This window comes from Carettochelys insculpta, chromosome 17 (genome assembly GCF_033958435.1).
Source record: "Carettochelys insculpta isolate YL-2023 chromosome 17, ASM3395843v1, whole genome shotgun sequence".
Classification (NCBI taxonomy): Eukaryota; Metazoa; Chordata; order Testudines; family Carettochelyidae; genus Carettochelys; species Carettochelys insculpta.
In genome coordinates, this window is record NC_134153.1 from 11,955,921 (window position 1) to 11,980,526 (window position 24,606).

A 24,606-nucleotide genomic window follows, 5' to 3' on the forward strand; every position below is an offset into this window, starting at 1 on the left:
CATCTATAAAAAGGCACCTGCTTCACTGTGTAAAGCTAACTTTCCCAGCATGATCAATGCAACTAAGTGGTTTGGATGCTTCAGGCAAACAAATCTAGCCTTTGAAACTGATTTACTGTGTATTGTAAATAAGTAACCTATTTTCCATAGGCCTTAGCTAATTCAGCTGTAAACATATGGTTTATTAATCTTTAGAATGGGTGAGTCTGTGGCTATCTTTTAAGTAAAATTAATATTTAGAATATTAATATTCAGGTGAAGACACATTGGATTAGTGCACTAGGCTTTAACTCTGGAGAAAGCTTAAAATCAAATTCTAGTCACACATTAGAACAAATTCAGTCACCATCTTAGCCACATAAATGCTGTGCATTTCTCTTTCGAAAGAGGCATGCAAATGAGGTAAAATGCAAACGAGGTACAAATTTGCATATCAATACCTCATTTACATATTCTTATTTTGAAATAGCTTCTTTCGAAAGAAGAAAACCAGTGTAGACACTGCTGTTTCGAAGATGGGGTTTACTTAAGGCAGCTGGACGCAGGAACCACAGAGCCCTGCTGCTGCCAGCTGGAGTGGCCCCGCACTCCAGCTGACCGGTGCTATGGTGGACCTGTAATTCGAAAAAGTGGACTGTGGGGCATCTACACATGTACTCTTTTGATTTAGTATTTGGAAAGGGGCCGATCTTCCTGATCTGGGATTGGGGTTTGGATTTTGACATCTGCACCCCATTCTTTCGATTTCATCTAGAAAGACAGCGTTACACGTGTGGACGTTCCTTCCACTCTTTCGAAAAAGGGCCACTTATTTCAATGTTTTGCGCATGTGTAGACACAGCTGAAGTCTTTTATAGTTTGATCGTGCCCCACTAAGCCTTTAACTTTTTTATTACCCTTGAGAATATGGGCTGTTGTAGAAATGCCTAATTGCTCTGTTCTTGATCTCTCTATCTAAGTTATCTGAGAGCAGGAGGTAGCTGTTTTTTCAAAGTCCTACATATTGTGGATTAACTTTTTACTGGTTCAGTTAATTATTGTATCTCTTTTTAGAACTTTTGGAAAAAACATACACATACCTTTAGTGTATGCAAGAAAAATGAACAGCGGAGGTTAGTAGGATTGTTAATTTTGCTATGAGACCAGCATTCTATTTGTGACTCCGAAGATGATTTAATATCTGGCTCTGAGACAAATAACTTGATGCTGTACGCCTTTGTTGTCTCATTTGTAAAATGAGGCCAATAAAATTAATTCATCTGTGTACAACATATTGAAATCTATAGATGAAGAGTTCTGTGTATGTCAAATATTAAGAAATACTTTTGTTTTCCACATTTTCAGCCAAAGTCTAGTGGAATATTATACTGAAGGTTGAACCTCTCTAATCCAGAATGATCTCATCCAGCAAAGACCATAATCTGGCATGATTTTAGATGGATGACCACTTATCATGAGTGTGGCCAACTTTCCCACAGTCCCATAAAATTTGTTTATAACCACCAATCCTGACTCTCGGGCTATGTCTACACTTGCCCAAAACTTTGAAATGGCCATGCAAATGGCCATTTCAAAGTTTACTAATGAAGCTCTGCATAGTGTCAAGTATCGGAGGGGTAGCCATGTTAGTCTGGATCTGTAACAGCAACGAAGGGTCCTGTGGCACCTTATAGACTAACAGAAAAGTTTTGAGCATGAGTTTTCGTGAGCACAGCATCTGATGAGGTGAGTCTGTGCTCACAAAAGCTGATGCTCAGAACTTTTCTGTTAGTCTGTAAGGTGCCACAGGACCCTTCGTTGCTGCTAATGAAGCTCTGAAATACATATTCAGCGCCTCATTAGCATGCCAGCAACTGCAGCACTTCAAAATTGCCGCGGCTCGTCCAGACGGGTCTCCTTTTCAAAAGGACCCTAGTAACTTTGAAATCCCCTTATTCCTATCTGCTGTTAAGAATAAGGGGATTTCGAAGTTGCCAGGGTCCTTTTGACGGCAGCGAGCCACAGCAATTTCAAAGTGCCACAGCTGTCGGCATGCTAATGAGACACTGAATATGTATTTCAGCGCTTCAATAGTAAACTTTGAAATGGCCATTTGCATGGCCATTTCAAAGTTTTGGGCTAGTGTAGACGTAGCCTGTGTGATCTGTACTGTAATTTATCCCTAGAAGTCTTCTAGGAGCCCAGTAAGCACTGAAAGTGTTTGTTGGTAATGCTGCTAGACAATATTGACCTTCTGTAGTCTAGCAAATTCTCTTGTCCAGCACTGATCAGGTCCCAAGGGTGTCGGATTAGAGAGTTTCAACCTGAAGTAGGAATAATAAAGGTGAGCAATGCTTTTAAATAGTACTGTAAACTGAACTGAACAGCTGTCTTCAAGATCTTTGTAGGGTTTTCATGTATGGCAAAGATCTTTAATTTTAATATCTTTAATTTTAAAGATCTTTAATTTTAATCTTTAATATGCCTCTTTTTGTTGTTAGGATTCATATTCTTAAAACTTCATTTGAAAAGCACATCTCCCACGGTGTTAACTATGAGGAAAATATTTTTACTTCTGAGGTACGACATTTATCCTCTTTGGATTTCTGTTTAGTTTTTATATTATGTCACCTAATGACTTTTTTAGAGGCTTACAAGCTTTTGACTGTCAACATTATACTACTGTCTCTAGATGCTTTTAAATAACATTTTTTGTCTTATTTGACCATAACTGCAATATTAAGGGCCTAATTTTACCCTTTAGAAGAATGAACACCTAATTTGATAACTCTGGTGGAGTTAGTGCAGCATAGGTTATATTATATTATGCAGGATACTTAGCAGAATTTCAGTTATGCAATAAAGAATCAATTAGAAAGAGTTTGCCAGCTGTCCTGTCAGGTTTTCTCTTCCTCCACTGATTTTTCTGCCTCATGTTAAGGTAAATAGCAAGCACCTCTAGTTTAACTGCCATCTTTTAGACAGTCAAACTTGTAGTTGTGTGGCAAATATTAATATCTTGGATTTCAGTAGGAAGTGAACAGGAAGTAATTGCAGTCTTTGGAGTACTGGTGTAATATGTGCCTTTAACTGACACAGCTCAGTGAACAGGTAACTAATATACACACACACATCTGTCATAGAACTGGAAGGGACCTTGAGAGGTCATCGAGTCCAGTCCCCTACACTCACAGGAGGCCCATACACCCTCATTCTGTTTTTGGTTTTTTTTCTATTTGCCCCATATTGGCTGTGTCTATACTACTACCCTCCTTTCAAGGGGGGAATGGTAAGTAGGGTGTTGGGAGTTTACTAATGAAGTGCCGCGCTGCATATGAAGCACTTCATTAAGCAAATTCCCCTCCCTACCCCCCCACCGCAGCAACTTCGAAGTTTTAAACTTTGAAGTACTGGTTTGCGTCTAGCCACGGCTCACCTGCTGGTACTTTGAAGTGCCGGGGCAACTTTGAAGTCCCTTTACTCCTCCAAATTTGGAGGATCCTGCATAATATAATATAACCTATGCTGCACAAATTTGGAGGAGTAAAGGGACTTCAAAGTTGCCCCAGCACTTCGAAGTACCAGTGGGTAAGCCACGGCTAGACGTGAGCCGGTACTTGGACATTTAAAACTTCGAAGTTGCCAGGTGGGGGAATTTCCTTAATGAAGTGCTGCATATGCAGTGGAGCACTTCATTAGTAAAGTCCCAACACCCTACTTACCATCCTCCCTTTGAAGGAGGGAGGTAGTGTAGACAAGCCCATTGTGTACTACATCTGTTTCCTAAATTGGGCAGACTTATCTTGAAGTCTGTGTAGAGAACATTAACAATTATGTGATTTTTAAAATCCTAAATGACAATGTCTGTATATGAGAGAAACAAGTGTTTACAAACAATTGAAAACAAAGTCTTCAAAATAATGAAAGATCTGAAAGCTAAAAAATTGTTTACATTGTTAACCCCTTTAACAAAGGGCAGCTATGCTTCTTGAATCGGAGAGGATCCCTTTATCTAACATCTGTTTTCTATACAGAGATTGAGTCTCAACCAGTTCTAACTTATCAAGGGTCCTGCTCATGAACATTTTAAGCATATGCTTCACATTACAGAAATATGTAATCCTAGTGAAGTAAGTGGCATATATTGTCAATTTTTATAGATGCATCTAATGAAAGAAGACATGAAAGGACTTCAAGAAAAACTTCTTAAAGAAATGGTAAATAAATTTATTTTCATTGTTTATGTGTTTATGCTTTCCTAAAAGAACATAGTTATCTGCGCATTTTTAACAGTTCTTTTTAAGATTGAATTTCTAGTACATACTCATTTGAAATAAAAGAAAACTACTGACAAATAGTATCATTAAAACAATGCTTATTTTTATTACACTGAAAGTTGTATGTATATACTTGATGGCTACAGTTACACTGACCCGAACTGCCAGCAGCAGTATGCAAATGGGCAGCCTTGAAAATGCAAATGGCTGCTTATTTGTATATTCGCTTGCCGGCAGAGGCTGCTGGCTGCATTAAAAAAGCAGTGTAAACGTGGTTCTGATGATGAAACCCCCCTTTACCAGCAGCCATTTATGCCTGATTTCTTCCAGGCATAAGAGGCTGCCAACAAAGGGGGGCGGGGTTCTCACCAGCAGAAAACATTTACACTGCATTTTTCTGCCAGTGAGCAAATGTGCAAAAGAGTGACTATTTGCATTTTCCAGACTGCTCATTTGCATACTGCTAATGGCAGTTCCGGTCATTTCAACCGTAGCCTATGGCTAGTGCTACACTCACCCCTAGAGCCAGCAACTTGAGGCAAATGAGCAGTCTTGAAAATTCAAAATGAATACTCATTTGCATAGTCGAGATACTAATTTGCATATTCATGACAGAAAACAAGCAATGAAGACATGGTTCTGCTGGCAAAAAAAAAAAATCTCTGTTGCCTGCCCCTTATTCCTGGAAAAATCAGGGATAAGGGGCTGCCAACAAAGGGGGATTTTGCCAGCAGAACCATATCTTCGCTGCTTGTTTTCTGCTGTGCATATGCAAATGAGCAACCATTTTGCATTTTTGAGACTGCTCATTTGCATCAAGCTGCCAGCACTGGGAGTGAGTGTAGCACTCGCCTATTAGATTTATGTCTATGTAGTCCTTACTTGAGTTTTACTAGAGTTAATATTAGCACAAGAAGGAAAAGAAACATTCTAATAATGCAACATCTCTGTGAATTCTGTTTTTTTAAACATATTTTAAAATGTGTAATAAATGTTATTGTTCTACCACAGCATGAAGAGGAGCTGCTGAATGTTCGCAGAGGATTGCAGACGCTTTTTTTGTCACAAGGGAGAAAATTCTAATATAATTGATTTATTTTGAAAATGTGCTTATATAAAAGTACTTTTCAGTAATGGGAAGTGTAGACATTTTCATATTTACTGAAACCTTTTTAAACAAGTGGTATTTTAAAAAGTTTTCATAATACATTAGGAATATTTATCATAAGGGGTCATTTTAAAAAGTTTATTTTATTGGCAAAGAAAACAAAGGAGTAATTTGCAAATAAAACTGAAATAAGAGTCATATTTTGGATTTGCATGTGCTCATAGAACTCGCATGGCCAGTGGCACTGAGCTACCACTTGCTCTGGGAGCAGTATACGGGGGGAGAGGGGAATGGAAGAGGCGAGGAGCCCAAGGCAGTAAGCCCACCCCACTGGCCAGATCGTGATGCCTCCCCACAGCCATGCACAGCAGAAACAGCACTGCCGCAGTACTTCAAAGGGACCAAGAGCTCAAACCACTGCCACTGGTAATTTGGCAGTGGCTATGGCTGGAGCTCTAGGCTCCTTTGAAATGCCAGTCCCCTGGACAACTGTCCCTTTTGCCCCCCTTTCCCTCCCCCAGTTGGCAAGCCTGACCGTGGCAGTGGATAGGAGCTGTATTGTACAGCCGTACCTGGACATATAATTTAGCACATTAAAAAGAGATCAAATGGCATTTTTGAAAGTTATATCCTATTTACATATTTACATACATATGAAATTCACTTTCAGTTAGAACTCGTCATACTCCAAAAATGTTTTGTAATATATATAATGTTTTAACCATATTATAAATGTGTATTAAACATTTCAGAAAAAAATAGTGTTGTGTCTATTTCATATTTACAAATTTGAGGCATTATCACATGGTCTAAGTAACTTGGCACATTTCAGATCATTTTGAACTCAGGATGACTGTAAACCTATGGTTTGTAAAACTAAGCAGACTGTCTAGTTCTTGTGATGCCATGTACCAACCCTGCCCTGGCCTAGGGGGTAGTGGACAGGCTTATTGGGTGGAGAAGACCCCTCCTTCACAGCCCTGCTGAGCATGCTCCAGTTGCAGCCCTAGTATAAAGGCAAGTCAGTTGGGGCTGGACACCAGTGAGAAAGGAGCTCCTGCCCTAACTCAGGAATAGCAGCATCCACAGCCTGAGCAATGCTGTAAGCAGTCCTAGCATTCTATGATTGTCAAGTATGTCCCTTTTAGCTGAACTAATTCAGTGATTTCTCAGGGAAGTCTACTGTGAGTTTAAGAATTAAATCAAGGGCTGACTATATCAGATGTTTCACAAATGATTATTTTATCCAAAATATTAATAAGATACTAAAATAAATAAAATATTAAATAAAAAGAGCTTCAGAATCCAATAAAAAACCCTCTCTGTCTTAAACACTGTTTCCATTTTCTGAGCTCTTGTGATATTATACTTTCAGTAGCTCTTCTTCTAATGAAGAAGAAAAAATACAGAAACAATTTTTTTTAATATTCTTTGCAGGTTACCCAATTGATCTTGAACCAGTTCACACTTATCAGTGTGGCTTAACAAATTTTGATTGGTATCTCCATTGATTACAGCAGTTCGGACTAAGTCATAACTCAACAAGTAAATTATTTCAGATGTAATATGTGGTTACTTGTCATTTCCACGAGGTGGACCACCTGATACAAATCAAAGAATTCTTACCAGCATAATTGAATTATTCAAGACTATGTGAAAATATTGAATATTTTCCCAATGAAAGGTTTTGAAGAATATATAAGATGCATATGCTTTTCTTTCTTTGCATATGTATGTTGTAAAAATAATACACATATAAATGCATTTTTAAAAGCTGCCCTTACTAATTGTCATTACTATTCATTTGTGCTTGTAATGGTATATTTTTGCATGCTTGTTAATGTGCGTTTCAGTCAGGTACATGTGTATGTGCAAAAAAGCTGGAAGAGTTTGCCTAGCAGCATGCTTTGGGTCTGCCTGGGCTTCTCCTGGAGCAGCACCACAACTGTGCCTAATATGTAGCCCTGCTAACATGTCAACTGCCTGTTAATTCTTACTGCAAACAGATGGTAGCTATACAATCTTGTTTTTTCTAAGGCAAGCACCGTTAGCAGTATCCTGGTATAAAAAATTGAGTAACTAGTAGTCAGTATTGTCAGTAGTACTTAGAAGGTTGTTAAAGGGTAATTCCCTTACTCTTCTGTTCTGCATCCTGGGGCATGCCTCCATCTCTGGGGTTCAAAGCTTTCCAGGCTTTTGGCAAATTATACCAAAAAGTGATCCATACAACCAGTGCTCAGAGTATCTTGATGAGGGGTATCAGAAAGAAAAGTGCTGCATTTTTAAGTGCTTTTGCCCATGGACACTAAAGGATCATTAGCAGAGACTAAGGATCCTACACCTGGAGGCTGTAACCCTATCTGCTCCAGGGCCAGCAGACCCAATGCCCAGCACCACCTCCTCAGCATATAGCATTCTGGCAATAACGATACATGATTTTGCACTGAATGAGGACTGGCACAGCGCCAACTATGGAGGACATAGGCATAAATCAGCATCACTGTCACCCCAGCAAATGCAGAGGTACAAGACGGGACAGTCCTGTGGCCACAAATAACACAATCTGCTGCTCGAAGACACCAGCCATCACAGCAGGTGCAGACCAAGATGGAACCTGTGAGTACGTCAACTCCAGCCCTACAACAGGTTCAGTCATGTCTAATCCAACACTGCTCCTTAGACCTACATTGCTGGAACATTCAACTCCCTTCTCCTTCGAGTGTCCCCTGCGGGTGCTCCACATAGATGTCAGTGCGTCCCTGCGCTGCAGATCGGAACACTATAGAGCGGTGCCTCCCCCACCACCACATGCTACACGTGTGCAGGAGCAGCTGGTGCCATCACCGGGCTGAGGAGAGACCGCGCGCAGCACAGCCGTCCTCAGATATTTTCCTACCATCCTCAGCTGTGGACAGACTCAGAGCAGCTTTAGCTTTTCTGACTGGAAAGTCAGAGATCTTTGTTTATCCTCCCTCCTTTCTCTTTTAATTTTGATATTTAGTCAATTTTGATTCGTATTTACCTCACTTTTTTTTTCTTTTAGTGGAGCAGCAGCTGCCGCGGAGCTGTGGCAGCAGCTTTTTTTCTCTCTCAAACAGCTCCTGTCTTAAAGAGACAGCTACCCTTTTTTCTCCATACCAAATTCTACAAAGGACTGTGATACCTGTGAAGGCACTATGCCCTTGTCTGATGGGCACGCCTCATGCCTAGAATGCTTGGGTGAATCCCATAGCATTTCTGTGTGTACCCATTGCCAGGGTATGCCAGCAAGGGCACAGAGAAAGTCTGAAAGGGAGGACCTTGTTTTGAAAGTGGTCCTGATCCACTGTAAAATGGAGGAAACTTCTGTGGGATGGGTGAATGGACACATGAAAATAAGCGTCCTGGAGATCGAGGGCTAAGAAACAGTCCCCTTCATGTAGTGCTGGAATCATAGCCTGCAAAGTTAGTATTTTGAACTTGGTACTGAGAACTAATCTGTTCAGTTCCCTGAGGTCTAAGATAGGCTTCCATCATCCTGATTTCTTGGCTGTCAGGAAATAGTTGGAATAAAAACCCTTGCCCCTGTGTTTGCCAGGTATGGGTTCTATTACCCTTAATGTAAGAAGCTTCTGCACTTCTGTCCGTAGAAGGGGCTCGTGAGATGGGTCCCTGAAGAGGGACATGGTAGGGGGATGTCCATAAAAGGAATTGTGTAACCTCTGATGTTATCTAAGACCCATTTGTTCAATCTAATCTGGTCAATTGATGGTAGAAGGGCCGCAGGTGATAATGAAAAGTGGGCCCTGAGTGCACTCCATATAGTGTGATCACTCAGACCCTCAACCAGGCCATCAAATTTGATGCTTTTGGGAGGTAGAGTGGGTTGTAGATGATTGGCCCTGATGTGTTGTCCTCCTGTTCAATCTGTGTTTAGGCTTATTATCGTATTGCCTGTGCTGTTGCCTGTAGTAAGGGTAGTTTTGCTCCTGAGCCCTACAAAAGGGTGTGTACTTGCACATCTTGCTAGGAGGGGAGGACATTCCCAGCAGATGCAGTGTTGCCCTGGAGTCTTTTGTAAAATGTAGCATTTCATCAGTAGTGCTGGAGAACAGCTGCTTTTTATCAAAGGGGAGGTCTTCCACCTTTGACTGGATTTCATGCAAAATACCTGAGGACAGGACCCAGGCCAACCTGTGCATAACTATCGCAGTGGCGATGGTTCTAGCAGCTATGTCAGCCATGTCCATTGCTGTCTGAGGGACAGTTTTAGCAGTTAAGAAGCCCTCCTTAATTATAGACTGAAGGATAGGGCATTTAATGTCTGACAAGTCCTGTAGAAGGGCTTGTAATTTGCTGTAATTTTATGGTCACAGCTGGCTAAAAGAGTGGCATAGTTCACTATTCTGTACTGTATGGTGACTGAAGCGTATACCTTGCACCTGAAGGAATCTAAACAGTTGTATTCCCTATCAGAGGGATTAGATTTAAAAGGAGGATTTTTGGATTTATGGTTTACCGAATCAGCCACCAAGGAGTTGGGTTGTGAATGTGAAAAGAGAAAATCCATGCCCTCAGATGGAATGAAATACTTTCTATCCGCCCTATGATTGGTGGAAGGAATTGAAGCTGGGGTTTTCCAAAGAACCTCAGAGGGTTCAAGGATTGCTTCATTAGCAGGTAGGGCTGTTTTGGAGGGTGCAGGTTTGTGCGCGGCCTATACTGTTTATCTTGCACCTCCTGAAGGGTGATATCTGGGGATTGGGCGACCCTTCTAAAGAGGTCTTGAAAATGTTGTAAGTCATCAGTTGGAGAAGGGGGGGACATATGAAAAACCACTTCATCCCATATAGACCTGTCACCCTTGGAAGACGCCTCAGAGTCTGAGTGAGGTAAATCTTCCGTGGCATTAGAAATTACATGTCAGACACTAGACAATGGATTAGCTGGTGAGGACTGTACTGACATTGTAGGAAGGTGCCAAGCCATAGACTCCTGCTGAGAAGTAGCATGCATAGAGCGGTGAGTGTGGGATGATTGAGGCCCATGTGTATGCCAGGTATCCAATGAACCCCATAGCAATGGAAACTGTTGAGTGGGGTATGGCCACAGCTGGTGTGCCCAGAACAGGAGAGGTGGATAGGGATAGTCCCAATACCAATGCCATGATGGAAATGAATGGACTGATTGAGTGACTGGTCCTATGCCTGCTAGTGCCTTCAGACTGGAATGAAGGTGAAGGTGAACGAGTATCATTATATGAGGTGCTAGTATGCTCATGACCCATAGAATTCGGTGTGGACACAAACGGTGTTGAGTGTAGCTGAGGTGACTTATGGTTATGTCATGTTTTTCATTGTGCCCTCTTATGTCTGACAATCTGGTCCAAAGCAGTAGCCAAGGCAGTGGGCACCACCTATGGAGGCATGTATTGATTTTCAGTAGCAGATCCCTCAGAGGTGCCCGTTGGTTTGGGTCACCTGGTCTCTTCCTCAGTGCCCCTTGCTGAGGAGGACCTGTCTCTCAACGGCACCGGACATGGGTGGCAGTGGAGAATGCGAGGCTGCCAGCAGCTTGGATAGAGAGCGAGACAGTGACACTGTCCCAGTGTGAGAGCCTCTGTGGGGTGATGTGGCTACCTTATGAGGGTTTTTGCTGCACCCGTGTATCATTTGGTGTGCTCCTAGATGAGAGGGACTTTTGCCAAAGTATCGCTTTTAAGCATTCTTCCCTCAGAAGGCAGAACATTAGACAGTTGTCTAAATAAGGAAAAATAATAATCAAGGGTTCTTACTACCAAACTGCCCTTATGATAAATACAACCAGGGAATGTTTTTCCCAGCTTGGCCTCGTTGTAAACCTATAGAAGTCCACTTCGAGACTCACACAGACCCTAGAGTTCATAGGAGCGCTCCTGGATTCAGTTTCAGCCAGAGCCTACTTACCTGCTCACAGGTTCCATCTGGGCAATCTGCGACCTTGTCCACATGGTCAAACAGGCCCCCTTTACTATGGCTCGAACTTGCCTCCAGCTGCTGGAGCACATGGCAGCCACCACATTCATAGTCCCATTTGCAAGACTATATATGCGCTGTCTTCAACATTGGGTCGCCTGCAACTACGTATCAACCTGCCACAGATTGCCAAAGACCCAAACTCATCCTCCACTAGTGCTACAGTCACTCAATTGGTGGACATCCTCAGTAAACCTCCCCCGGGGCATACCTTTCCATCCCCCAGAGCCGCCTTTAACTATACTACAGATGCCTCTCTCATGGCATGGGGGACGCACTGCGACACACCATCAATCTAGGGCACATGGGTTCATCATGAGATTCGCACTGCATACCATCTTAGAAGCAGGCAGCCGCCACACACTATTAGAGCCCATTCGCGCAGGTGATGGCCACAACAACTGCCTTCCTTAGCAATGTCAGTTTGGTGGACATCTGTAGAGCAGCCAGTTGGTTCTTACATCACACATTTGCAAATCATTACACACTGCACCAAGGGCCAATACCTACCACTGCCCTGGCAGATACTGTTTTACATTATTCTACTTCCCGTGAGGTTTTTAAGTCCCAGCTTGACAAGGTCCTGGCTGGCATGACTTAGCTGGGATTGATCCTGCTTGAAGCAGGGGCCTGGATTAGATGATGTCCTGAGGTTGCTTCCAGCCCTATAATTCTGTAATTCTGTGATGCTTAAAGACTCCAACACCCACCTCCAGCATAGGTGTACTGCTGTGGAGTCATTTATGTGGAGCAGCCGCAGGGAACGCTCAAAGGGAGAAAAAGTTACTCACTTTTGTGCAGTAATGATGGTTCTCCAAGATGTGTCCCTGCGGGTGCTCCACAACCCTCCCTTCCTCCTCTCTACTTGGAGTCTCTAAGAATTTCAGGTAGAAAAGGAACAGGGGAGAGCTGTGCCGCACGTTCTCTCTCTCCAGCCTGGTAACATCAGCAGCTGCTCCTGTGCTTGTGCACCCCCCCCGCACTCTCCCCAGAGCGGGGAGCTCTGCTCTGTAATGCATTCTGATCTGCAACGCTGGAATGTTAGCCTCCAAAGTTACCATCTTGAATTTTGCATTGAGAATGAGATCTGCAGGGATGTGCTGATGCCTATGTGGAGCACCCACAGGAACATAGGAGACCTTTGTGGTGGTATAGGGAAGGGGGCACAATGTGGGGGGGTGTACCCCCTCAGGAGGGTGTTAAGTTTCTAAACGGGGGAGCACAACATGATTGGCCTCCCCCATTCCAACGGCTGCATTACTTCTGGGAGTCTAGTTGCATGCAAAACTAGGACCTCCGCCCCTGAAATCAGTTATCTTCCTCTTATCCTGTAAAATAAGAAGCAGGGCAGGGAGGGAGTTTGGGAAAGAAACAATCAAGGAAGGAGAGAAAAAGGAACCAAATATCCCCTGGGTCAAGGGCTGCAGGAGAGTCATGCTGCTTTGTTTGTCTCCGCATCTGACACAAAGCCAAAACCAGGAAGCTGTTTTTCTCTGGCTGTGTCTACACTTGCATTCCTCTTTTGAAAAAGGAATGCAAATGAGGGAAATAAAAAATGCAAATAAGGCCCTCATTTACATATCTGATGCTTCATTTGCATTTTTGGAAGAGAGTCTTTTAAGAAAAAAAAGCAGGTAGCTGGGCTGTTTTCAAAATAAACCCCGTCCTCAAAAGACCCTACTTCCTATTTTGTTTCAGGAAGAAAGATTCTTTTGAAGATGGGGTTTATTTTCGAAGGAGCCCCCATCTACACTGCTTTTTTCTTTCAAAAGAATCTCTTCTGAAAAGAGACTATGCAAAGGAAGCATGCAATGTGTACATCAGTGACTCATTTGCATTTTTGATTTCCATCATTTGTATTCCGCTTTCAAAAAAGGAATGCAAGTGTAGACACTGCCTGAGGCTACTGCTTCCTTTTCGTAACCTTTTATGAAGGAGCAAGTTGCTCACGAAGGCTGCCTGCTCCTCCCCTGCTATTGGGGTTGGGGAGGTCAGGGGGCAGAGAGATTGATAGCAGCCATCAGATCCTCAAAGGCTCCCAGTAGCCCATCCCACACCAAAGAAACGGGCTTCCTTTTCTGTTATCATTCAGGGTGTTTTTCTCCGGCCAACGCCATTTGTTTTTGCAGAGTGGGAGCTGATTCTAAGCCTTGCAAACAGCAGGGAAGGTGCCGTGGTTTTGAGATGAGACATTGCAAGTGGTAAACCTGGCAGCCAAGTCTGCTTTTAAAAAAAAAAAGCCTCTGGAGGATGGAATCAGAACTTCATGGAGGGGGGTCTGGAACAATTTTTATAGAGGGGGTGCTCAGAGCTTTTGAACCAAACTGGAAACCCTGGGACCCTTAGTTCCAGTACCGATACCTAATCCTAGCTTTTTTACTCTTTATCCTGGCACTGAGCTAATTGTCCTCAAGCAAAAGGCCGTATGTCCAGTAGTGATCAAATTTTAGAACTTCAGTTTGTCCAAAGTGCTGCACCAACACAGATTACTTACAAAGGGAAATATACATAGTTAGGGTCCCGACTAGAATGCATTAACTTTAGTCTGGTATTGCTAGATCTCCTGATTTTATTGCATATCTCATGATATTTAGTGTTTTTCTTGAAGGCACAGTTCCTGGAGACAAGTGATTTCATGAGAATCTCAACTTTTTTTCCAATATGTTTCTAGAACTCACAGTTTCAGAGAAAAACCTTGAAAATGTTAATTGAGTGCATGCTAAAAGCTGGGAAGCCAGAGAACCATTTTTAAAAAAAAATCCTTTTATTTGTCTCAGGGGGTATCCATGTTAGTTTGTATCCGCAAAAACAGCGAGGTGTCCCATGGCACCTTAAAGCAGGGGTGCACATAACCTCTGCTGGCACCCTCAGCCTGTGCTGTTCCCCTAGCAGCCTCCGCTGCCGCAAAGGGAGCACTATTAATTACTGCCAGGGGACTGTCATTTACTTTCAGACAGGTTGGAGGGCCCCAGCTAATTACAGGAACAGAAAGTGGGTCCCAATATAAAGAGTTTGCTCACCCAATGTAAAAAGTTTGATTCAAATGACAATGCCAGACCCTTAAGTAGGAAAGAGGCACTATTGATGGTTAGACCGTACCATCTCATGGAAAGTCCTTTCTGCCACCATGTCACTCACCATCTTGTTAAGATCCAGCAACAGGAGATTGAGACCACATCATCACCACCAACCCCCCTCAGGACAGTAGCCATCCCTGTGCAGCCCACCTTGGACTGGTGGCCTTTCTGGACATCTTGGGCTTACCATCAGGCCCAAGGTCCAAACCAACCTCCCAGAGCCACATTGGCTTTGGTCATGTCAGCACCAGCGGCATCCCAAGCCTCCCTGGCACCGGTATTGTTAGTCTCAACATTACCACCTTCCATATTCATGATGCCTGGAGATCCCTCCACATCCATGATCACTTCAGCCCTACATTATATTCCCATGTCAACCTTGGCTTCAGTAAGCATTGGAGCACCAATAAGCTCCAACACCCACACTGGCACTGGTGTTCCCTTGGCACCATCTCCAACCTTGGTGCTGACTACCTCTTTGGCACCATTTTCAAGTTTGGCATCAATGACCTCTTCAGCATTGCCCTCAACCGTGGCACCAACCACCTCTTCAGTCGCAATTCCCATCATGGCACCAGCAGCATGAGCACCACGTCCTCGACTGGTGCAGAAAGACATTCTAGTCATGCATCTGACAAAGTGGGTCTTTGCTGCAAACCAGAGATGGCACCAAGGGTTGCAGGGGCTGTCCCCCCAAAACAGAGACACAAAGAAGATGAACACATTTATGACAAAGATTTATGCGACAGGGATGTTGTCTGGGCTAGGTGCTTTTCTGCTTTTCATGTGAGTGATGGCTTTTCTGATTTCTTTTATAAGTCTGCTGCTGTTAATTTGCAGAAGTGTGTTTGCAAGTATTAACTCCGGAGGTTCCATGTGAGCAGGGTGGTTCAATAGCAGAAGCAATCAAGGCAGGTAGTGAGACATCAGTCAACATGATATATAATCTATTTGGGACACTGAGGAGATGCCACAAGACTGGAAACATGGCTACCTTATCAAGCTTCTAAAGAAATGCAACCTGAAGGAATGCAAGAACTGGAGGAGCATCACATTACTGTCTAATCCAGGAAAAGTGTTCAATAGGATTCTCTTGGCAAGAATGAAGACAGAAATTGATAGACAGCTCAGGGAAGAACAGGCCTGCTACCTAAGCAAGTGATCTTGTACTGACCAAACAGCAACTCTCAGAGGTTTCATAGAACAATCACTCGAGTGGAACTCCCCTCCCCCACTCTACATAACCATCACAGCCTTCAATAGTGTTGATAGAGACACTTTGTGGAAACAACCGCAACATCTTGGCAACCCATCCAAAATTATTAACCTGATCCATTCAACATATGAACCCTTGACATGCCAAGTTGTTCACAATGGTGTCTTGATAGAAACCTTCAGCATATTGTTAGGAATGCAACAAGAGTGCCTATTGCCACCTTTCCAGTTCTTGATCATAATGGACTGGTGGACCCCATCAACACTTGCTCAGGAATCCCCTTTCCACCCTCTCAGTTCTGTCACTAGTGACAATGCATCTAGTTTGGGTTGAGAAGCACATTAAGGAGACCGATTAAAGTCAGTAAACAAAAAGACTATCATATGCAACTGTCGCTCTCATTTTCATCAATATGACTTATTGTTGGCACAAGTGCTTACATGTTTATGATCTTTAGCCAAACCCTGTATTCCTTACTTAGGCAAAGCACCTCCTTGCTTTGAATTTAATCCTTGTGGTCGCTCTTGCCTATAGATTTTCATAATCATTTCTGTTAGGTTTAGTTTTAGTACTTATTAGTAGAAATATATTTTCCTCACTAACAGGAATCTATCAAATTTCACAAACAGTTTACTACAAAAAGAATACAATCAATGGTTTGATAATCAGTAAAGAATATTTAACAGTTCATTTATGTCACGTTTAAATTTATCAACAGTGGTTGCTTGGTGTCTGGACTCTGAATCCAGTGATCTGAGTTCAACTCTTGATGTAACCTAGAGTTTTACCTAGAGAGGTGATTGAATCTCCATCCCTAGACATTTTTAAGTCCCGGCTTGACAAAGTCCTAGCTGGGGTGATTTGGTTAGGGTTGATCCTGCTTTCCAGTCCTACAATTCTACGATTCTAATGGCAATATTATTTTTAACTATAGCGGCAAGGACTACCTTTCTTACAAAGAGCAAGATCCTCCGCTTTTGTGGTTGCAAGGACTTGGTCCAGTATTTTACCTCCACAAGGTGAGAAGCCAATTGTCTAACTTCCACCATTCAAGCTCTTCCAGACTCTGTGTGGACTTCTGTGGTGAAGGAAATTTAGCTCACAATAATTACGAATCCACTCTCCTCCTACCTCCCCAGGGAAAACACCAATTTAAAAGACATCTACTCATTTCTGCAATAAGTAGTCATTTAATTAAAGAACAAAATTAACAGGAATCAAAAATGTTGCAGCTGTGTTTTTGTTAGACATTATATAAAAAGAAAGAAATTATAATACATTAAATCATTTTGTATAACATGAACGTAAGTGTTTTATAAACTAATTATGATTACTTCAAAATGTCTCTTCAACATAATACTGAATGACAGTGTGTCATGTCCATTATGTCAGAGGCCCTGGAATGGTAAAGCCTGTACATGCACAACATCTCCTTTTCCAAGATATGCTGTGAAACAGTTTAAAACAAGTGTTAAAGGAGAGCAGTACGTTCTTTCCAGTAGCTTTACTTCATTTGTTTCCAACTGATCCTCCCACCCCACAGGCCATCACACTTCAGGCATCAAAGAGTGAAGTACATCCTCTGGTAGCTCCTGTATGTATGGGCTGCAGAGATTTCTCCTTTACAGTACGTCTCTTACATAAGCATCAGGTTATTGTGGACTGAACTTCAGGGAAAGACCTTTATACATTCCCTGATGTGTGTTCAGCAGCAGTATCAAAAGTAAAGACAAATTCTTCTCAGAAGAAAATCTCTAGGGCCTGTGAAATCTAGAAGATAAAAAGGGAGATTTTTAAAATCACTTTATAAAAGCATTTTTAAAAATTGTTGCAGTAAGAAATAATGACATTTAAAGATGCGTCCATTCTGTTTAATATTTCTGTAGATTCTTTGTCATGAAAGATCCCTGACGTGTTCTACAGATTAAGACCAATAAGATTAAAAATGCCAAGGTTCATCACATTTGATCACTTTGGTTTTGGTCCTGTGCCACTGAGTGTTTCTGAAGAAACTACTCAATGCATGCAGGCTTCCTCTACTACAAATTCTTTCTTCCTTGATTTTTGTTTTCTTTTCATCTCCCCATCATGTATTTGCAATAAGGAGGATGGAAGTGAGGGTAGGGATTGTTCTGGGGGCCAGCTTAAAGAGCTGAGTTGTGAAGAACAAAATCTAATAAGATATGCATATCATTATCCTTACCCCTTTGCTTGTATATTAGTTGCCTCCCTTTAGTTCAAACTTTCACGGTCTGCTTTTTTAGACTGTACTCTTCAAAACAATGACTGTGGTGCAGAGCTTCAAATATACTTAGATATCTAACTGATTGATTGATTTAAATAGAAGTTAGTCACTTGTCAGGCTGTGAACGATATCTTCTAGTGGCTTTGCAAAGTGCCTGCCACACTTTGAGTGCTATAATTATCTAAGTAATAATAATTATTGATTTTCCTCTGATGCCTTCTTTGCATGTAATGTTCTTCCTCTTTCTTCTCACCTACTGGAACTCTCCCTCTCTGGTCTCAATTCCTACATGTAAATCCCCTCTGTTTTCAACCACATTGTAGCTATGTCCACACTAGCCCCTTCTTTCCAGAAGGGGTATAGTAATGAGGGAGTTCAGAAGATGCTAACGGGGCTCTGCCATGAATATGCAGTGCCTTGTTAGCATAACGGCAGCCAAGCACAATTTGAAAGTGCTGCTTTCGGAACACACACAAACCATGTAGACAGGAGGCCTTTCGAGAGGACCCCTCTGGACTTCAGAAGTCCTTTCTTCCTATTTGGTTTTAGAAAGAAGGGGCTTTTGAAGTCCAGGGGGTCCTTTCGAAAGGCCCCATCTACACAGGTGCCATAGCTTGTGTGGAGTAGATTTCGGGAGCACCAATGAGCAAGTATCTTGTCTTTATTTTTACTTTCTAATTATGTAGGTGTGTATTTTCATTTAAATTTCATGTGACTATAGTAATTGTGAATGGTACTAGATTAACTGTTGGTGAATAGTAACAGAGAGAGAGCTGCGTTAGTTTGTATTCTATCAAAATAAAAAAGCAGTCATGCACTTTAAAGACTAACACAGTAATTTATTAGGTGATGAGTTTTTGTGGGACAGACCAGGACTCTTCTGAGTAAGAAGACTATATGTGCTCACAGGCAGTGCCAGTGCAGACATCCTCACACAGTTTCACCATTCTACTTCTACCCTATCTAGTAGTGGCACAATAATTTGAGATCTCTGTTATCTGATCCTTGGCTTCTCCACTGAGTTGCCAAAAAGGCTGCCAATTTAGGATTACTGAAACAGCATGTTTTATAACACTGACTCAGTTCCACTAGTGACTGGACTGAGACACATTATAAATTTACATAGGCCACTAAAACTTACCCTTTCTATTGAAAAAGCTGTCAAGACCATGAGTAAGCAAATGATGCTGAAAGCTTTAAGCAGAGCTTTTTTAAAAAAAATCCAGCAGAGTGAATCATTTGTATGTTATTTGTAATCAGTACAGACCTTGTATTATGTACTGTGTAGTACAAGCACTTTGCCTTATTGTTCAACACTGGTGTTACCACTGAGTGATGGGACTGCAAACTTTAGTACTTTGTCTATTCATCTGCCGTAACTCAATGTCATGTTCTCTGTACAATACATTCTGTGTTCCTCCTTCACTTATGGCCTTTTCCATCACAGATAGAAGCAATGGATTTTGAGAGTACAGAGACTTTAGGAAGGTGTTTATTTTTTTCCCTAAGATAAAGCTTTCTCTACAGATTTTATAGCCATGCGGGAAGAAAATATTCTGCAGATGCAGGGCTCTAAAGAATTAATATTGCAGATAGTGGAAAATGAACAAATATCTGGATGACTGACCTTGTCAAGTGCTTACTTGATGCATGTACTTCCATTTCATTACTTTTGTATTCATTTAGTTCTTTGCGAATTGCTGCCTAGGAATTGAAAATGGAAGCAAGGTTAACAAATCATTTGCATTTGTAAACACTTTTTTAAAAATAGCAAATAAGAGCCCTTAAAATAATTAAAACAGCAAATTCCATGTAGAATCTGTGGTAGGCCACAAACAAAAGGCATGTGGCTAAACAATATTTAGGTTGTCTCCATGCACACTTAAAGAGGTTGGCTTAAATATTATCAGCAGAAACATTATTGCAAAGGATTACTGCAGACCAGTCATCACTGACTAGCCGATACTGAGACCCTTTTATAGAAGCAGTCCTGAGAGGAACATATATCCATAATGCTCTCTCCCCAACACTTAATGATACTCTGGTTAAGTTCATGAGCAGAAGCAGAGGTTATGCAGTCAACAATTGAACAGTTGAAATGTGGAGAATTTCAGTACTGAACAATTTCCAGATAAAAAATTAACTATATTGTCACACTATGCCAATAATAGACAAGATACTACAATCATTTACATGTGTGGTGTTTCATAATCATGGGGTGGGGTGAATTTTCTGTCTTGGTATATTACACACCATAAAATCCAAACCAGCTGTAAATTGATTTGTTCCCTTTCCCCAAATGACTACTGTTAATTGCTTGGATGATATTACAGTGCTTTTGTAGTGTGTGTGTGTGTGTGTGTGTGCGCGTGCAAATTTTATATATATATGTAAAATTTAGCTACCTAAAATTGTGAACCTTAATACACGTGTGTCAAATCAGAGATGTGGTTTATTGGAAGAAACTAAAATATGAGGGAAAGTAGTATAACTTTTGCCCAGAAATATATTGATTTTTTTCAGACCCTGAGATGTGAATGCAAGGTTGTCCACTTTAATTGCATGTTTATTTTAAAATATCATCTCACAGGATAGGACAAAGAGTTGCTTGAAAGGGATGGACCATGACTTTCATGTTTCACACCAGATTGAGAACTCTTGAGAGTGGGTGCAGCATGACTGATTTCTCTGGAGATTTCTGGTGTACACCAGAATTCAGTTCACCCGAATGATAGACACAAAGTGGACTATTGGATTCAACAGGTTGTGATACACATCTGTCTGAAATTCTTATGTAACTGTCTGTTCCAATTTCAGACAGTACCTTGTAGAATAATTGTGGGTTCAGGGGCTGTCACCCAATGAGTGGGAGTTTGGTTATAAAGCAAATATGTCTCATATACGTTAACGAGTGTCTCTAGATAAAGTACAGCCATACACCTTGAGCTATGCTTTCACTTTAAAAATGTTATACACTGTCTTTCTCCGATATGGATTCCTTTCAGCCTCAAATCTATATGACTATCAAACTCCTATTTTCTAGATGTTGATTAGCCCAAACTACCAGTAAATCTTCTGCTTTACAACATTGATTTTAACATAATACATTGCAACATAATACTCCCTGTAACCAGTTATATGACTTCAGGAAGACAACTAAGACAAAGATGACAAATAAAAATAAATTCTAAATGTTAGCGTTCTCTAATACCTTTTATTACACTGATCATATATATGCTACCTTTTTGTTGGGAAACTTCAGTGCTTGGAACTGAAAAAGACAAGTCTGATTTCTACATCCCAGGATCAAACAGTAAGCCGTCCAGTTCTATATTTGCCATTGTATCCAATAATTAGCTCAACATCCCTACTTGTCCCAGCATCCTGCAATCTTGAGCCAAAACTTCAACATTTCTTATTCAGCAAACATTCTAGCCTGTCTTACAGTAAATCATTTCCTTACTACCCAGCTACTCAAGTATGAAGTCTAGGATCATTTAATACTGTAAATCAAGAATATGAAAAAAACAAGTTTGGTGTGCTGGTATGTTTTATTGGTACAACTTCTACTGGTTGGAAGGAACAAGCATTGTGAAGCTCAAAAGCTTTTCCATTCCACCAGCTGAAGTTGGGCCAATAAATTACCTCACCCATCTTTTCTCTCAGATCCCGGGACCAATATAGCCACAACAACATGGCAAAAAAAAATTGTAAGCATGTAATAAATTAAAAATGTGTGTTCTCTAGAGTGGCCCCTCTCTGGGCTAGTGAAAAACTGGGATCAAAGTGCCTTTTTCAGGAGTTTATCAGAGAATAAAGTAGTGGTGTGTACATGTTTGTAACAAAGATACTGTTATAAGCAACTTCTTGGGGTAAAGTTCTGTCTTAGATTGCTCAGACACTACAGTAATGGAGGGCAAATAACACGTATAGATCATGTAGTAAACTGCACTACATACTTTTTTCTAATAACTGTTTTTTTTTTAGAAAGCCTTTTCACTATTAAAAGGTATGTTTTACATGCCATGGTCAGTATGGCTTCTGTATGTTGAAAATTCAGGAACATGTAGGGCTTGTCTACACTTGCCCCCAACTGCAAAGGGGGCACGTTAATCAGGGTGACAGGAGATTACTAATGAAGTGCTGCGGTGAATACACAGCACTTCATTAGACTAATTCTCCCCCTGTGGCATCTTCGGAGCTTCAAACTTTGAAGTGCCAGCATGCATGTAGCCTCAAAATTTTGAGGAGTAAAGGGACTTCAAAGTAGCATGGGCACTTCCAAGTGCCCGTGGCTACACGGTTGCCAGCACTTCGAAGTTTTAAGCTTTGAAGTTGCCATCGGCGAGAATTAGCCTAATGAAGTGCTGCATATTCACTGCAGCACTTCATTACTAATCTCCTGTCACCCTGATTAACATGTGCCCTTCAAATCTGAGGGCAAGTGTAGACCCAGCCTTAAAGTATATGAATCTGCATCAGCTAGTACTGCATCATTGTCAACTATCTGCAAAGCTTTTCTGTCATGTGTGCATGTGTGTAATTCCCATGACCTGTTAAGGTGTAAATGTGTATAAATTGTACCCTAGGTTACACCTAGGTGATCCAAATAACTTTAGAGTACAAAATTGGGCTCATGAGGAGTATTGAGTATCATTTTTACCCAAGAGCAGACAATTTTCAAAGATAGGAACAGAGAGGGAGCCATGCTAGTCTATATACTATCAAAACAAAAAAGCAGTCAAGTAGCATTTAAAGACTAACAAAATAATTTATTAGGTGAGCTTTCGTGGGACAGATCCACTTCCTCAGACCATAGCCATACCAGAATAGATTCAATATTTAAGACACAGAGAACCAAAAACAGTAGTCAAGGTGGACAAATCAGACAAAAACATGACCAAGGTGAGCAAATCAGAGAGTAGAGGGGCAGAAGGGCGGCAGGGAGAGTCAAGAATTAGATTAAGCCAAGTATGCAAACAAGCCCCTATAGTGACTCAGAAAATTCCCATCCCGGTTCAAACCACATCTTAATGTGAATTTTCAAAGATGTACAGGTTAAGCCTCTTTAATCCAGCACACTCATTCAGCAACATCTGTAGTCCAGCATGGTTTTAGTTAGCTAGATAGCCACTTATCATGGGTGTGGCCAAGTTTCTGCGATCCCATAAAGTTTGTTTACAGCCACCAGCCCTGACTCTCAGGCCGTTTCTACACAGGCCACTTCCTTCAGAAGTGGCATGCTAATACAGGGAGCAAAAGATGCTAATGAGGCACGGATGCAAATTCCCCACTCCTCATTAGCATAACATCATGTGATTTGGAGTCTGGAAGACTGTTCTTCCGGACTCCAAAATGCCATGTAGAAGTGCAGCCCAGCGGGGGGCTTCCGGAAGGAAGTCCTTCTTCCGGAGGCCCCTTCTTCCCGAAAATTTCTGGGAAGAAGGGGCCTCCGGAAGGAGGACTTCCTTCCAGAGGCCCCCCCGGGCCGCACTTCTACACGGCATTTTGGAGTCTGGAAGAACAGTCTTCCGGTCTCCAAATCTCGTGACGTTATGCTAACTAGGCATGGGAATTTTGCACCCGCGCCTCATTAGCATCTTTCGCTCCCTGTATTAGCATGCCACTTCCAAAGGAAGTGGCCTATGTAGGAACAGCCTCAGTGTTCTGTGCTATTATTTATTATTGCTCTGATTACCCCAAATGTCTTTTTAGAGCCCAGTAAGCAGTGGAGGCGTTGGTAATGTTGCTGGACAATATTGACCTCCTACGGTTCAGCAAAGTCTCTAGTTCGGCACTAGTCAGGGCCCAAGAATGCCAGATGAAAGAGGTTTAACCTGTTTTTCATTATAATATCAAGGTTTGTTTAGTAATACCACTGTTTACATGACCCAAAAAACAGCAACCAACAAAGCAAATGAAAAGACAGTAGTCAACTTAGTTATATTTTTAAGTAAATCTGTACCTTATCAGCTGCTGATAGTCTTGTCCAGGGTTTATCTGCTCGTCTGTCATAGTCCTGTGCTTTTGCCACCTCTACATAATCGCTGAATCGAATTAAAATTTTTCTGTCTCTTAGTTCATCGACGGTAGGTCTCTGATTGAGCTGTATCGGTGAGTTTTATAAAGATGTAGATCAGTATGAATAGGAAGAAAAATTGAAACATACATTCAACAGTACCAAAATGGAATCACATGCATTTTTATTCCCCATCTTCATTTTGTGTATTATATATTTATTTATATTAAAATGTACATCTATTTAAACTGAAAAGCTTTGAAATTGATTAATTTGATCTTAATGCACAGGGGCATTATGATATTGAGCCAGATTCTGATCTTATTTACATTGTTATAACTGAATTCAGAATCTGTCCTACAGTCAGTGTAAGAAACTTATCCATGATTAGAGAAATTAGGATAACTTTTGTAAAGAAAAATAATTAATTTTAATACTGTGCAGTCTTTGGTCTTTCTACAAAGACATTTTTTAACTCTACTTTGCTCTCTTTGTGCTTTTATCTGAAGGAGCTACTGAAACCCTTCTAAGTGTTGGAACAGGAATAATGGGGTATATAGAACTCAGGGTTATTGTATACTGGCTTCATAATGGAACATCTTGCCACACTGACCTTTATAAAATTGAACTTGCAATATATTTTAAGTAAACACAATGAATTCCAATGCAACAGCTCAGTCTTCTGAAATTCC

The 24,606-nt window shown here is 41.4% G+C and overlaps 2 protein-coding genes across 7 annotated transcripts in view; one reads left to right on the forward strand and one right to left on the reverse strand.

Moving 5' to 3' along the window:
• The window catches only part of SYCP2 (synaptonemal complex protein 2), a 109,747-nt gene extending 103,699 nt beyond the window's left edge, over window positions 1–6,048 (forward strand). For all 6 annotated transcript variants that reach the window (XM_075011708.1, XM_075011710.1, XM_075011709.1 and 3 more), the window contains 4 exons: window positions 1,054–1,112; window positions 2,481–2,559; window positions 4,140–4,196; window positions 5,268–6,048. In XM_075011708.1, coding sequence (XP_074867809.1) covers window positions 1,054–1,112; window positions 2,481–2,559; window positions 4,140–4,196; window positions 5,268–5,339 — 267 coding nt within the window. In that variant the 3' untranslated portion in view covers window positions 5,340–6,048. The remainder of the gene's footprint in view (window positions 1–1,053; window positions 1,113–2,480; window positions 2,560–4,139; window positions 4,197–5,267) is intronic.
• Window positions 6,049–14,794: 8,746 nt separating this feature from the next.
• The window catches only part of PHACTR3 (phosphatase and actin regulator 3), a 191,113-nt gene continuing 181,301 nt past the window's right edge, over window positions 14,795–24,606 (reverse strand). The window contains exons 11-13 of the mRNA XM_075012157.1: window positions 23,861–24,001; window positions 19,523–19,599; window positions 14,795–15,035 (exon numbers count right to left, since the gene is read on the reverse strand). Of these exons, the coding sequence (XP_074868258.1) occupies window positions 14,795–15,035; window positions 19,523–19,599; window positions 23,861–24,001 (459 nt within the window). The remainder of the gene's footprint in view (window positions 15,036–19,522; window positions 19,600–23,860; window positions 24,002–24,606) is intronic.